General features: G+C 39.7%; 1 protein-coding gene across 3 annotated transcripts in view; it reads right to left on the bottom strand.

Annotated features, from left to right (window-relative positions):
* Positions 1–1,359: 1,359 nt before the first annotated feature.
* The window catches only part of TMEM154 (transmembrane protein 154), a 45,841-nt gene continuing 31,524 nt past the window's right edge, over positions 1,360–15,676 (bottom strand). The window contains exons 6-7 of one of the 3 annotated variants that reach the window (XM_019441267.2): positions 15,174–15,231; positions 1,360–2,432 (exon numbers count right to left, since the gene is read on the bottom strand). In XM_019441267.2, coding sequence (XP_019296812.2) covers positions 2,417–2,432; positions 15,174–15,231 — 74 coding nt within the window. In that variant the 3' untranslated portion in view covers positions 1,360–2,416. Of the gene's footprint in view, positions 2,433–3,807; positions 6,218–15,173; positions 15,232–15,676 lie in introns of those variants that run through there. The other 2 variants (XM_019441265.2, XM_019441266.2) reach the window with 2 other exon arrangements.

Genomic DNA, 15,676 nt, shown 5'->3' with positions numbered 1-15,676 from the left:
GTTACCATACCAGCTTACCTCTGTATTGTTTCATGCGTGACCAAAAAAGATCTTGCTTGAAATAATTTCATTTTGCGTGTCTAGTATTAGAAGCTGAACTTAATTCCCAACTGATACACACAATAAGTTCCAGTTAGCATTATTGTTCTCTCTTCATATCCCTTCCCTGAGGCCGTGGGGCTGTCTGCTCTTCGGGTCCAAGCCATCTCGAGGCTGATCTGCCCAATCACGTCAGTCACGTAGTCACTCTGGTTAACATAGGCAGGACGTATACCCTGCAGCAGACTCTAGGGGTGTACTGACGCCGTAATTGACCAGGTTTTACGTTAGTTGGGGCCTTGAAGGGGAATCTTTCTGCTCGTTGTTTGTCAATGTACTGACTGGTTTGTGTGCAGGAATGCATCCTTTTTCACAGATGTCTTCATATTATCTATGTGTTATGAACTTGTCTGTCAGCCTTGTTCCAACTATTATAATGTCAAGGTGTAGAAAATGAAATTAGAATTAAAGACATGAACAAAAGTGAGTAATTAGGAAAAAGAGAAGGTTTTAGCTCTAAGATTTTTCTTAATTTCTTAATTATTATTTTATTTTAGAGAGAGAGAGAGTAAGGGAGAGGGGCAGAGGGAGAGAGAGAGAGAGAGAGAGAGAGAGAGGATACCAAGCAGGCCCTGCACTGTCAGTTTAGAGCCTGACCTGGGGCTCGAACTTATGAACAGTGACATCATGACCTAAACTGAAACCAAGAGCTGGATGTTTAACCAACTGAGACACTCAAGCGCCCCTATGATTTTTCTATTCTTACTAGAAATACTTTTAAAAATTACATTCCATAGACAATTGAAATTTCGTTTCTCAATTTAAAAATATTTTGTAAAGAAAAAAGACAAGAATGTGTTACAACATCTTTTAGGTATGCAGAAAACCCAGTTAATTTTTAGGGTAGACAATTTTGTATAAAGCAGGTTGAATTCTATAAGAACTTTAAAATTGGTATTGCATCATTTATTTAAAGAGGTGTGTGGATCGGAGCACCTGGGCGACTCAGTTGGTTAAGCCTCCGACTTTGGCTTGGGTCACGGTCTCACAGTTCCTGAGTTCAAGCCCCGCGTCAGGCTCTGTGCTGATAGCTCAGAGCCTAGAACCTGCTTCAGATTCTGCGTCTCCCTCTCTCTCTCTGCCCCTCCCCTGCTAACACTCTGTCTCTCTCTCTTTCTCTCTCTCAAAAATAAAGAAACATTAAAAAAACTAAAAAAAAAAAAAAAGGTATACGGATCAAAAGAGATAATTATAAAAGGTAACAATCCTTCTTTTTCATAGTCACAAGTAAAATTAAAAGAATTTTCCTTTAAACGGATGTATAATTCACTCCTTTACTCTTAGTCAACAACATTTTAGTAAACAAACACCTTACTTTCAAATAAGCATTTATCTTAAGTGTTTATATACATTAATCACATAGAAACTAATGTCAAAGATACTCTTTACTCCTCTCTTATAGTGCTTTATTTTTCAGTTAAATTCAAAAATGCTTTTCCATCTAACACTGCTGAATGAGCACTTTAGCTTACCAGCGTGTATGTACTTATTTATTTTTTATAAAAATCATACAGCTGAGCATAATTTATACATATGTAATGGATATCTGACATTTCTAAAGCCATAAGCTATAAAGGAAAAATATCATTACATATATTATTCTCAGCATACAAGGCAGGAGAAAAGAACCTAAAACCTGTAATCAGTCTTAAAACTTTAGTAGTTTTGCAAATCAGTTCTAATCAATAATGATGGGACCATTTCTTACATGAGACTTATAAGATAGAAATTATACATTGAAGCCAAGTGATAAATAAACATCTGATGATCTTACTGACCTTCTGAGGAAAGACTTTATATTACTTGAAAAATGAGAGTCTAATACAGCATTTTTTACATTATTTTCACTTAACTTTAAAAACAAGATGCATACAAGTGAAATTATTAATGATCTACCAGATTATTTTTTCACTCATTGGAAAACTATAACCTCTGCTCTTTCTGAAGGCTAGCATTTATTAAACATGCAGAGTTTTCCCATGTTCTTGATGTTAATTATAATGTCAGGGTTTCACCAAAGTCAGAGTAATATAGTGATTACTCTCCACTGATCTTTATACCGTAGAAAGTGTTGCTTACAATTTGTAGTTTCTATGTATCATTCATTTTGTTCTTTCCATGCAGCCCAAAGAAGTGAAAATGTGAAGAATATCTTTCATGTAAAAGGCCCAATTACTTATGTATAAAGTACCAAAAGCCAGTGATGATAATCTGATGGGATGTGAGGAATATGACTGCCCGAGCCCTCTGCACCTGAAGTCCAACTGGAAAACATCCATTCACCTTTGGTTGTTTTCAATGGTTCAGTGTTGTATTTCTAAACTTGTACGGCACTGAAATGAAAGTCTCAATGTTATTGGATGTACTTTGGCTTAGAAATTTAACTTCTTAAGATATCATTTCAAAAAGAGCATAGAGCATCTACTGAATTGATTTTTAAAGGTTTTATTTTATATAATTGTATGGATTGCTATCTCACGAATATGACATGCTATTTAGAAGAGGTAATGGGACAAAAAAACGAAACAAACCAAGAAACCCCACCGAGTATCTACAAATAGCTACTCCCAAAAGGACGAAGAGGAAAATAAAAGTTTGGTGCCAGACAGGACAATACCAAGGCAATGTCAAAGAGCTGCTCAAACGAGCAAAGTAATTTAGGCAATTCATTGTTTGGATTATGCAATTATTAATAAAAAATTTGACTAATTCCATTCCACACTATTATACAGTGACTTTTCTTATTATTTTAAGACTGAAGAAATGTAACCTATGGGTAGAGCTACTCTGGCCTGCCTGCTGTGTATACTGAGTGGAACCCCAGGATTCATCCTGAGTATCTTCTGACGGTGAAAAAGTAGCATGTGTAAATTTAATCCAGCATAAAACTCAATGTTTTCCCCACAATGAGAATTTCAGCAGTGTCTTCCCAGTATGAAACTGTGTCTTGGCACTCTACTACCTTCAGAATTTGTATTAATTCTGACAGAAACTGAAACTAAAGCCTATATTTTATGTTTACTTATCATAGGGGCCTTCTTCCAGAGATGGTGCAAATTGATAGTTTAAACAGTCGAAATTTAAAAATAGACAAAAGCATTTTTTAAAACATTTTACATTGCTAGAGGCATTTGTCACTCCCTGGATATGACTTTTGATCCATGCTGTATGCCTGTTTTTAGATAACAGTGAGCTTCCCAGAAAGAGGAGTCATATCACTGAATTAAGAGTAACAGACTGAGGGGCGCCTGGGTGGCTCAGTTGGTTGAGTGTCCGACTCTTCGGCTCAAGTCATGATCTCACGGGTTTGTGGGTCCGAGCCCTGCATCGGGCTCTGTGCTGACTGTGCGGAGCCTGCTTGAGATTGTCTCTCTCTTCTCTCTACCATTCACTCACTCACACTGTCTCTTTCTCTCTCAAAATAAAACTTTAAAAAAAAAAGAGAGAGTGTAACAGATTGATAGAGGCACCTGAGTGGCTCAGTCAGTTAAGTGTCTATTAAGTGCCTGACTCTTGATCTCAGCTTAGGTCATGATCTCATGGTTCCTGAGATGGAACCCCGCATCAGGTTTCCCACCCAGAATCGGCCTGGGGATCCTCTCTCTCTGTCTCTCTGCTCCTCCCCCATTCGCAAGCACACGCTCTCTCTCTCTTTCTCTCTCTCTCAAAATAAATAAATAAGCTTAAAAAAGAAGAGTAACACATCGATAATCTTGTATGTTTATTAAAACAAGTTCCCTGAGGAGTTTAACTAGGCAATATTGTTAACCTGGTTTGCTTAAAGTGTACAAAAATATGCAGTGAAAGTTATATATCTTTAAAATATTCTAAAGTCAGATTTTGTTCTGATTGGCTACCCAATTAGGGCAAATTAATGTGATTTTTACCAACAATAGTCTGAAACATAAAAATTAAGTTTGGGTTTAAAAGCAGTTATTGAAATTATCATAAATATATGATATCTATTGATTGAACAGTAATAAAAAGATACAGGATGCTAGGATTGACCCTTCGCTGCTTTGGTTCATAGACCTTGCTAGAATAAACTACCTTCTAAAAAAAATTCCTTGTAGACTGTGCAATTATAGAGGTTAGGACATTTTGCAGACATAAATTCAATGACATGTTACTGAAGCTTGCTTCTTCTGAAATTTAAAGTTATTTTAAATACTGAATGAGAATATTTTAACTGTATTAAAATGTTCATAAAGTATTGCTTAATCAAAATGAGATTTCAAGACCCCTTATCATTCTCTGAACTTTTAGGTGCATTGGTTGAGAGACTTGGATAAAGTTTATAGGCGTAAGTATTCAGCAAAAATCTTAGATACCTAGAGAGAGAAGGAAGCAATCTAAGACTCTTCAAAGAGTCAAAACATGGAGAAGAAACAAAGTAACAAAACAGGCAGAAATAATAATTCAGAAAATGGCAATTTTGGCATAAATATCCGAGAGTCACTGTCGACCACAAATTGAATATGAATATGCAAAACAGACGTGAAAACAAAAATGCCTTATTAGGATGTGCTAACGAGGATATGACAGATGAATCTGCTGACATTATATACCACAAAGACTGTCTTTTGCCACAGTTCCATGAAGTCCCAGGATAACACAATAGCAGTGGTTAAACACAACCAGATAGTTCTCTTTCATTGTACGGAAAGATTTCCCTGGTTTGGAGCTCTGCCTTTAAAATGATGGGCATAGTTCAGAAGGTGAGTACCAGTCAAAGGGATTCCGAGAAGGGGGACAGGGGTAGTTTTGTTATGTATTAAGGCAGCCTTTCGAACCCAAGACCCCAAATTCAGCAGCAAATGTGTGGTGACCCTCATCTCCCCTCAGTTTACATGTGGAAAGTAAAATAAATAAAGTGTTCACTCTTTATTTCTTTCCTGGAATACAATATCAGGTATTGCGGAAGACCCGAGGACTCCCAGTTTGCCAGATTGCTTTAAAGGTCAGAATTGGACAATCAAGGATTCAGTGAGGATTGATTTTCCGTGAATGGGAATGATAAGCAGGCCCTTCTGCATCTGGCGCCGTTGCTTCTTGTACAAGAATGTCAACAAACCCCGTGTAGAATGTCACCTCTGCTGGACTGATAGCGGCCTCCTGGAAAGCTGTGTCCAGGGAGACACGAGGCTTGTGCCAGCCTGACAGGAAGGTACAGTGGGTGACGCCTGCCACGGGCACAGGTATCTGCCTGTTCCTGTTCTGTTTGTTGCAAACGACCTTAAAGATCTCAAAAATGTAAAGCGTTGGCAGATGACCCCCTGTGCCCATGTTCTCTTCACACAAAGGCAAAGAGGTGTGGTGAGAGCAAGAATGAGCTTTGGAGAAATGTGACCGCGCTGGTGATCTTAGCCGAGAGGGAGATCATCTCGCTCCTTCACTGCAGATTCCTCTTCCTCCGAGAAGTGCCCAAGGGGCCTGTCTGGCCAACTCAGAGTCCGCAGGTCACCAGACAACATCTCCTCAGGACGGTGGACTCTCACTCTGTCTTCTTGGCAGGTAGACGCGCTTCCCAACCCCCGGGGATGATGTATAGAGTGAAGCACGCGCTTTGTTCGCTGTCTTTTCCATGACGTAACTGGCCTTGAGGAAAGTTCCCGCTGAAGGCAGAGGACCTATCAGAGGACTTGACTAATCAGAGGAAATTATCCAAAGCTAATTAGGTAACAAGGTGACCCAGAAGGAGGCCGTATGTAAAACAGCTTCCTGATTTAAACTCCAAGGAATGAAGCAGAAAGGGAACAAGGACCTGGAGAGTGTGGCCGCAGTGAGTACAGGCAGCTAAAGGTTGGTGGAGAGGAGGGAACAGGCGCTGAGGAGAGGTGAACGCGTCCCGTGGCTACCCCACCCTCAGAAGCCACGGTGGATGGCAGCCAAGCCTCTGCCCGGCGCTTCTCAATCGTGCATTCTTCCAAGTACAGGTGATGCCATCGTTAGGGAGAGTGGGCGTTGGGAGGCACAGCAAAAGGTTCTTGTGTCTGTGTTGATTTGAAATTAATTAAATTTGCATCCTCTTCATCCTCCATTGGCAGGCTCGGCAGGCTCCCTCCAGGGCTACTCCTTGGAAAACATTAGCACCATTCAGTTTCAGGATTCACTGTCACTGTAAAAAAAAAAAAAGAGAGAGAGAGAGAGAACAATAGTGTATTTCCAAGAAGCTACCAAGAGCTGGTCACTCCACTGTGGAGGTGACTCAAGAGAACATAAACAGTCAGGAAGCCAACAGTGTCCAGCTTACAGTTTCTGAAACAAAGGTTGGTTTGGATTTTATACTTGATCCCTGAGGAGGAAATCCAGAAAGCCAAGAAATAATCCCTAGCTCTTGCTCCAATATCCCTCCCTCGTGCTGATGTGGAGAGAACCAGATGGAGTTGGGGGTCCCCCCCCACCTTTAATTAAAACGAATCCCATTCTCTATGAATAGATGTCAAATTGCCTTTTTTTTTTCCTTTTTTAAAAAAATTTCCATGCATTGTTTTTTTCAAGAGTTGGTGGTCCTGGCGTGTTTTCAAAAGCCCATTTTCTTCGTATCCACAAAGGATACGGAGGTGCTTTTTCCGTGTCATTCAGAATTCAACCATTAGGCATCTTGGAGTGTGAATAGACATAAATTAAGGACACGGTATTCGGACATGACTGTGCTGGCTGGCTAATTTGTGCTTTTGTTTCTAACTTGGCTATCTTGGCCACATAGCTGGCTCTGCAGCTTTTCCCCAGTGAGACCATACCTCCACCCACGTCTCCCGGAGAGCAGGCCACTCTCCCTCTCCTCCTGCTTCTCTTTTCAGTTTTGTGTCCCATCACTCAAATTCCAGAACATCCCTACTTGAAGTGACCTTTGTGTCCAAGGAAGTGCCCGAATGATAATAATCAACAGAACATCGTATCTCCTTAGCTCACAGACATGGGTAGTCTGCAACAGACTGTATTCTTCTTACTCCTACTTCAGGGCTCTCCTGCTCAGGGAAACAGCATGTGTTTCCAAAAAGACTTTGAAGCAGTTTGGTAGACGGATAGGTAGCCAGATAAATAGATCTATCCACGAAAGGGGAGGGGAAACGTAGTGTGTATGGTTATGTGTTTGCATTTGTGTTGTGAAGACCGGGGGAAGATGCTGTGATAAGGGCGGACAGCCAGTACGAAAGGAGGAGGAGGGCAATTGTGAACAAAAGGACAACTTCTGTAGCAAAATTTATTTACAATGGGAAGCTGATGGAAAATTAAGAAAGTTTTTAGCTGAAGAGCAGATTTAACAACCCCTTCACTTAAGTTACCCTGTACCACCACTCTTAAACTGGGCAAGGAGGTTCCATTTCTTGGAAACTGGGTGGTAGCAGAATATTATTTCTAAGATCCAGAAGTTCATCTCTATAGAACATAAGTCTCTGAATTGCGGGTTTTCCTTCTGTGGCCTTATCTGGAGACTTCAGCTCCCCTAAGCACAGTATAACACAAAGCCTCACTAGTAGTGGGCACGAGCCCTCTTTTGTCCACAACGCTGATCTGCGTCCAGCTGTTACAACAGATGTGATTTTTTTTTTAATTTTTATAAAACCAATCCGTGGCCTCTGTTGGAAAACTAAATACAAATAAGCAAAGCAAAAATACCAACAATCTTACTACAGTCAACATTTTGGTGTTCATTCTTCCAAACTTTCTTCCCTTGATAATGACATGCATTCTTTTTGTACAAAAGTAGGATCCTATTACATATATTGTGCTATCGACTGCTTTGCTCACTCTCATTCACCTGGAGACCTCAGTCCTTGCTAATAAATACACAATATCTTTTTAGTGGCTATAGAGGATCTCATTGCCTCATGAGATGAAAAAGCATTTTTAAACTACACACCCTTATCGTTAAACATGTAGACCCTTTCCAATAGTCTTTATTTAGCCTAAAAAATGCTACATCTTTGCACATTTCCATTTGTTACCTTCGGGTAAATGGCTAGAAGGGGAATTACCAGGTTAAAATGTGTGCTCTTTTAAAGCTTGAAGAGCCCATTTTCAAATTACCCCCTTCCCTAGATATTTTGTACAATTTACCTTCTCCCCACACTTTCTTTAGGGAAATATCTTTTTCCCCACATCCTTCCCCATACTGGATATTATTATTTTCATTTTTTATTGATCCAATAGGTGAAAATAGTATATTTACTTTTTTATAATTTCTGAGAAAAACAAACATTTTTTAAAGCTCTCTTGGTAATTTCCATTCCTTCTTTTGCAAAATTGCTTATTGATAATTTTTACTCATATTTAAAATGGGACTATTATCTTTTTATTGGTTTGTGTTTTAAGAATCATAATTTTTATTTATTATACGTGTATTGGAAATACTTTACCCCAGTTTTTATTTTCCTTCTCATTCTATTTATTGTGTTTTTAGAAGTACAGAAATTTAGAGTTTTTAATGTAGTTAAAACTATGCTTTTCTGATATGGTTTCTGACTTGTGTGTCATGCTTTCAAACTAGTTCCCAACTCAGAGTTATAATAAAATTCCTCTATATTTTCCCTGGACTTTTTTCTTTTTTTAACATTTAAACTTATTTGGAGTCTATTTTAATCTAAAGTGTAAGGCAGAGTTCTAAATTTTAATTTAAAAAAAAGTTTTTAATGTTTATTTTTGAGAGAAAGAGAGAGAGAGAGAGCATGAGTGGGAGAGGGGCAGAGAGAGAGGGAGACACAGAATCCCAAGCAGGCTCCAGGCTCTAAGCAGTCAGCACAGAGCCCAACGCGGGGCTCGAACCCACAAACTGGTAGATCATGACCTGAGCCAAAGTCAGATGCTTAACCAATTGAGCCACCCAGGCACCCGTAAATTTAAATTTTTACATTGTTGAGTCTTTCATTCAGGAACACAGTACATCTCTATTTTTAAAAATCTTTTATGTCCCTCAAAACATTTTTGAACAATTTCTTTTTATATTACGCCATTCATTTTTTGGTTACGTTTATGCCTTGGTATTTCACACCTCGTGTTGCTCTTTTATGGTAGTACTAATGCTCATGTGCGCTAACATTGGCTCTTTTAGCACAGTAGCTAAGAGCACAGGGTCAGATGGCCAGAGCTTGAACCGGGGCTCAGCCACTCCCTTGCTATGTGACCTTGGATAAGTTGACCTTTCTTAGCCAGAGTTTCCTATTCTCATCCGCAAAACATGCATAATAATACCATGTACCTTCTAAGGTTGTTGTAAAGGATAGGTGAGCAAATACAAGGCCTTAGGCTGCGGGCCTGACATGCAAACCCATGAACATATGTTATCCTTATTTTGCAGATTCTAAGCAGCAAATGTCCGTCAGTGAACTACAAGCTGGAACATTGCTTCAAATATCCAAAAGCTTTCAGAAACCATCTTCCAAAACAAACTTTCCATTTCTGAGAACGCCCTTAAATGCGGTTTGTTTAGAACACTCTACAAGCATTCTGAAGGCTTCACGTGTGACGATGTCCACCTCCTGCTTCAACTTCAAGCACCGAAGAGCACAGAAGCTCACACGTGGCACTCGGCGCTCAGCTCTGTGGACAGTGAGCAGCGTGACAGGGTCTGCCACACAAGACGGTCCCAACGTGGATACAAGTTGCCTCAGCTATGGGACCTCAGGTCATTCCTAGTGTTGCAAATCCCACGTGCGAGTTTTTACTGGCCTTGGTGCGGTGGCCATCAGGCCTGTGGGCAAGTCAGCAGCCTGGGATCTGGCCCGCTACCTGAGCCCAGAGCCATTCTCTGGCTCACGTTGTTCCCTCTATTTAGTTAGATGCGTTCCCTGCTGTCTTTGGGGCTATTTATCATCTCTGTGAAATGATCAAATGAGCCCAGACGTTGTTAACTCTGGCAAATCCTAGAGTTCTGTTAAAAATACCTTGGCAAACTGCCACACGACTGCAACAAATAAAGTAAGTAATCCTGCTTCCAACCTCTGTTGCCTGCCTCAGTGTTAATTCCTACAGTTTTAGTGTATTGTCTATGACAGTGGCATTAGTGAGGAATTTTTCTCAGAGTGTTATACAGATATTTTCAGAATGTGGGACAGCTTTCCTAAAGGCCTTTATAGTAACAGGCCTACAAACCATAAAAACAAATTGAATTGATGAAAAAGCATCGATTTGTTATTTTTAAGAAAGCATTTAATTGGAATGCTAGCAGTTAAATGAGGACAGATACAGCTCTTAACACCTTGTTTCCTAACTGCCCCCTTCGTTGCAGGTAGGATCAGATAAGCCATCTTTGTTCTCCTGACCGGTTTATCTTCTAACAATCCCTCTTTATGACCAGAGCTAATGTTTCTTAGCTCTGAAGATGGTAATAAACCTACATTAAACCTTTCTCACATGATGATGCTCCCTAACTTGGTTTTGGGGAAGTACAGAGCTCAGGATAGCACAAACTCACATAACAATAAGATCGTGCTCCCTTCCTTTTCATCAGTATAACGTCCCTTCTCCTTCTCGAAAGAGGCCTGGCCCTGGGGGGAATTATAGAGGTCACACATCTGGCTAACATCACAGGCAGGCCTAAAATTCATCCAAGACACATAGATCATGCCCACAGCAGACATAATCTGGGCCACTATTCAAGCAGGCTGTGTTTTATTAAATTTAGTACATCTCTCACCCACCACATGAGCATGCACGCACACACACACACACACACACACACCTGCATTTTAACAATGTTATTTGAGATTATCATCCTGCAGGATTATAAATGGTTACTTTGTACTCCTCATATGTTACTTTGTATCCCTCATAATACAGAGCTCAGATTTGAGGGAAACCAGTTGGCACTTAATATACTTCCTAAATACTTGTTGAGTTTTAAAAGACTTTTGAGAGACTAAAAAAGGAAAAGAGGAAAGAAACTCACAAAGAAAATAACTGGAGGTAGCCAGAGATTTACTTGAGCAAAGAGGTCAAAAGAGTTCACTAAAACCACTGTTTTCTTGCAGTTAATGATCTTTTCAATGAATATATGGGATGATGGATGCATCATCTACCAAATACTTTCATGTATCAGCCTCATGGTGGCTGCCTTTCTTGCTGCTGTGTGTTCCTTCTTTTTTTTTTTAATCTCTAATTTATCTTTTAGTTTGTGGAATATCTCTTATTTTAACTAATTAATAAAAGATAATTAAAATGTAGTTTTAAAAGAAATATTGCATTTCATAAACTTGCTGTGTAAATTGGACAAGTCACTTAACATCTCTGAGTTCCAGGCTTACTCATACAGATTATTTCATTTTTAACTGGTCGAACTGGCATGATATAGACAATGCCAGGCCCTGTCTGGCATTAGGTGTTCATATTAAGTGTTCAGTAAATATATTTTGTAAAATTATATCAACCATCATACTTTTCTAAGAAAAAAAAAAGAGAGAAAGGTGAAGAGAAGAGAGGAAACAGGAAAAAATTCACAAAATTCTTTATTAAACTAAACTGGATTTTCCTGAGAAATATTGAAGTGATCCATTTTTATGTCATTGAGCTCAGACATGAATCATAAGATAAACAATAGAATTATTACAAAACCAGAACAGGGATGCTGTTATTCACCCTCTAACTAGTTAATTTCCTAGGTGATAGTACCCAGGCATCTGGCATATATAAAATGCTATACAAATGTCTTATTGTTTTTGTTATTCATGGGCTTTCAAAATTATAAATCTACTTGAATGAAACCAAATTGATTTTTTCCCTAGTCGTTCCCCACTCAATATAAACTCATCACTGTGGCTAACTGGCATAAAGGAAAGAAGATGGACACTTGGCTGTTATTTGCAGTTCCTTTTCTGTGGTTATTCACCTAAGCTTACAGAGACAGAACACCATGGTTGCAGGAAATTGTCTAAGTATAAAGGCCTCAGGAAGAAGGGACAGGCTGGCTACACCTTAAGCACTATGATGAAAGGGATTCTCCCCTTCTTGTTACCACTGTCTAGCTCCATTCAGGAAGGTTCTGTGAGGGTGAGGGTAGACAATAAGGGAGTGCATTCTTTACAGAGAATTTAAACAATAATAAAACCAACTCAATAGATCTGCTTTTTGTTGTCACCATGTGCTGGCAAAGATGAACCGTGTCAGTGATGAACTTCTCTTCTACTCTAGGGCAGACCTCTCCCACAGCCTTGCCACCTCCCTTGGACACGACTTCCACTAACACTCTTCCCACTACCTCTTACACTGCCTAGCACAGAACCAATACGAATTAGGAGGAAAATGCTAAGGAAATAACAATAAGCAAATAAGAACATAAAACTCTCCCTCCTCCACAATTCCTTTGTTGTCTTTTCTTATGGATTTTTTAAAGATACAGAAACAATAGTATAAACTTCCCATAGTGCTCGGTATGTCTCTGGCATTTATTAAAATCTGTGCTAGATTTTAGGTTCCACAGCATAAAAGAAAATGTCCATTCAACAAGGACAGGGCAAAGTAATGAACAATGGCTTGTCAATGGGATACATGGGGAAAGTTCTGAAAGGCCGGAGATTATGGACCCTAACAAGAAAAGTCTTTGTATCCAATGTGGTGCATTAAGTGTAGGATGGTGACCAGATCGACTCCTTTTTCCAGAAGTACATGGACTTTATGCCTAAGAGGTTTTGCGTCAGGGTGTCTTTCTAGCATCAACAGGGATTGAGCCCTTTAAATAGAGTCCAGAAGTCTTAGTTTAGCAAGAGGATGGAGAAGTGTGTTTTCTACTAAGTTCAATCTTCAGTGACTGTTATATACTTTCTGAAGCATTGCAGTCACTTGTACACTGCTTAAATGGTAGAGGAAGGATGAGTCACAGAGCTAAAAGCCAATGGGGAACTTTGGGGGTAATGATGTATCAAAGTAGGTTAACTGATTGTGACAAATGTACCATTGTGGTGTGGGATGCCAACAGCCGGGGAGGCTGTGCATGTGTGGGGGTATTAGAACTCTCTGTACTTTCTGCTCAGTTTTGCTGTAAACCTAAAACTGCTCTAAAATATACAGTCTTAAAAAAAAAAAATGCCCCAACCAGTACTGTGGGTGGGCCTGGGCCTTTGGACACAAGCTCACGAGCCCAAAAGGCAGTCAATTTATGTATATCAATGTTAAGTTAATAATAAGAATACCAATACTTATTGAGAGCTTATTTTGTGACAGACTTTGTTCTGAGTGCTTTGTACCTTTCTGACTTTTCAGTGACTAAAAATTAGATTTGCTTTACAATATTTTACTACTCTGTGCAGCAGTCAGAAAGTATCTGTGGCACCAAAGCCTTGGGACTTGCCATTGCTGGTTCTTAATGCTGGTGCTGGCTTCACTGAGAGGGAATGACGTAAGGCCAGACGGCTGTCCTGTGAATTAAAGCCGAACAGTTCTGGACCAACAGAGGAAATGTAGACATTCCCCTTAAAAACAATAGTTCAGCATAAAGCAGCTCTCCAAATGGGTTAAGGCTTTTTGTCTTACAGGCAGAAATGACCTAGAGCTTATTTCAAAGACCAACCTTTCAATATTTCAAAAATGTGATTTCTAAGATGCTTTCCCAACCATATAGTTCTCAACATCAAGTTTCTTCTATGTTGCCAATAATTCCAAAAACCAAGAGGCAGATGTATAAAAACCACCGGTGTTCCATGCCACTTGTGGGTGCCCATCAGAAATACAGTCATAAGATATTTATAGGGTTTTGGTGGTGATCTGAGCCATGTGCTGAACATACACATGACTCATTTTTAGGTAAGATTAAAATGCAGAGAAAATATTCTTTTGTAATTGCCTTTGTGATGCTCCCGCTAGCATTTTTTTCCCTTTCATCTACTTGTTAATATCTGGTACCTCATTTACATGGGATAGAATTTTTTCTGAACCAGTGATGAATTTTTAACATGCAAAAACCTGGACTGGTAACGCTGACTGAAATCTTCAATAAGAAACGGACTTCCGAATCAGAGCCGAGGTTTACCTCACTGAGACTGTAGAGGTGTGATGTGTGAGATGTAGGGTGACGACCTTTCAGATAAGGTTTAAGGGAAGGAGCAGAAAAAGGGGCTAGAAGACAAACATCTGACTGCCCCGATCACCATCTACTATCAGTCTTTTCCTGCAAGGCTCCAGCCTCAGGGACTGCCCGTGACAAATGTCTGCACTCTGGAAGCATTTAAGATGACAGGCACAAGACCTCTGGTTAACACGGAGGGAGAGAAGACGGGTGGTATTTACCCTGCTCTGAAAGATTATTCTATCTACTCCAACAGAAGCGTAAAGTCTCAGTCACAGGCTCAGTCAAGTTCTCTACTCGCTGATCACCTCTGAGTCACCCCTACCAACAATTTGGTGCCCCCCAAATCACAGCGCTGCTGTGTGGAACAAGTCCCCACGATTGCTGAATCATCAATCCTTTCTCCTGCGACGCTTCCCACGTCCTGACCAAACAGTCCTCTGATCAAAAACACCCCAGGCGTGGTCATTTCTAGCCTCTCAATAGGTAGCAAAATTTAAACAAGATTCTGGTGTGCTGACCACTAAAATTTTCTATCAAGCAGAGCCACCTAGTGGTAGAATGGAATATGTTTTTAAAATTCTCATTCAATTTCTCTCCTATGACAATCCAATCCAGGTGGGGTTTTGTTTTGTTCTGTTTTGTTTTTTATATGTTCATTTTGCTCACTCATATTTACAGTTATCCAGTAAGGCTGTCACTTCCATCTGTTTTCCTTACCAAACATCTATTTATCCAAGGTAAACAAACCTATAGCCTGTTACAGTTGGAAAGTTTTGTGGCTAAAACAGAAGTCGACTCAACAGTATGTCTTCAGAAGGGCAAAGAAAATGCCAGTATTAATTTACTTCAAAAGATAGAGTCACTAGGATATTTACTTTGTACCTTTCTATTTGTATCTTTCTTTTTACTTTGTACCTTTGTACCTTTCTTTTCTCCACACTACACACCTATATACCCATGTAAATTGTCACATAAAATTTACAAGCACAGAGATGGTAAATGAAAATGCCCTACCCTGGTCTCCAATCCCCTCCCCCACACACATATAATCAATGGTAGAAATTAGAAGTACCTTGAGTTGTGGTTTGATTCCTTTTCTTCCTTTAAAGTAGGTAAACATTCACAATCAGCTAGGACAGAATAAAAGCAAACTCGTTGTTAATCACCAAAATTCTATTTTCTACCCACAAAACTCGTGCATTTGAGCGCCACATTTCCCAGCTCTGTGTGGTTGCTTGTACAGAAATGACCTCACTAGGGAGTTCCAGAGGTTAAAAGATTAATGATGGCAAGGCTCTTGAAATGGAAAAAAGCATTAGTAGCACAGATACAAGGCTTCAACATGCCTCTGGCCCTGTTGGAAAGGGCACAATTCATCACTGCTTGGTTACTCAGTCCCCAAAGAACCTCACTGTTGCTCCAAAAGCTAGAATCTGCATGTTTCAGGTTAGACACTGGAATAAAATAGCTTTACCGGAGGTCCTGATGAGCCTGTAGAATGATTTCAGTCAGGATGCACGATCAAAAGGCAGCAAGCGAATTGAGGAACGACTAACCTTCTTAAAGTCGTCAGAG

The sequence above is a fragment of the Panthera pardus genome, unplaced genomic scaffold (genome assembly GCF_024362965.1).
Source record: "Panthera pardus isolate Hobbes unplaced genomic scaffold, ASM2436296v1 HiC_scaffold_13, whole genome shotgun sequence".
Lineage (NCBI taxonomy): Eukaryota > Metazoa > Chordata > Mammalia > Carnivora > Felidae > Panthera > Panthera pardus.
This window is presented reverse-complemented; position numbering and strand designations above follow the sequence as displayed.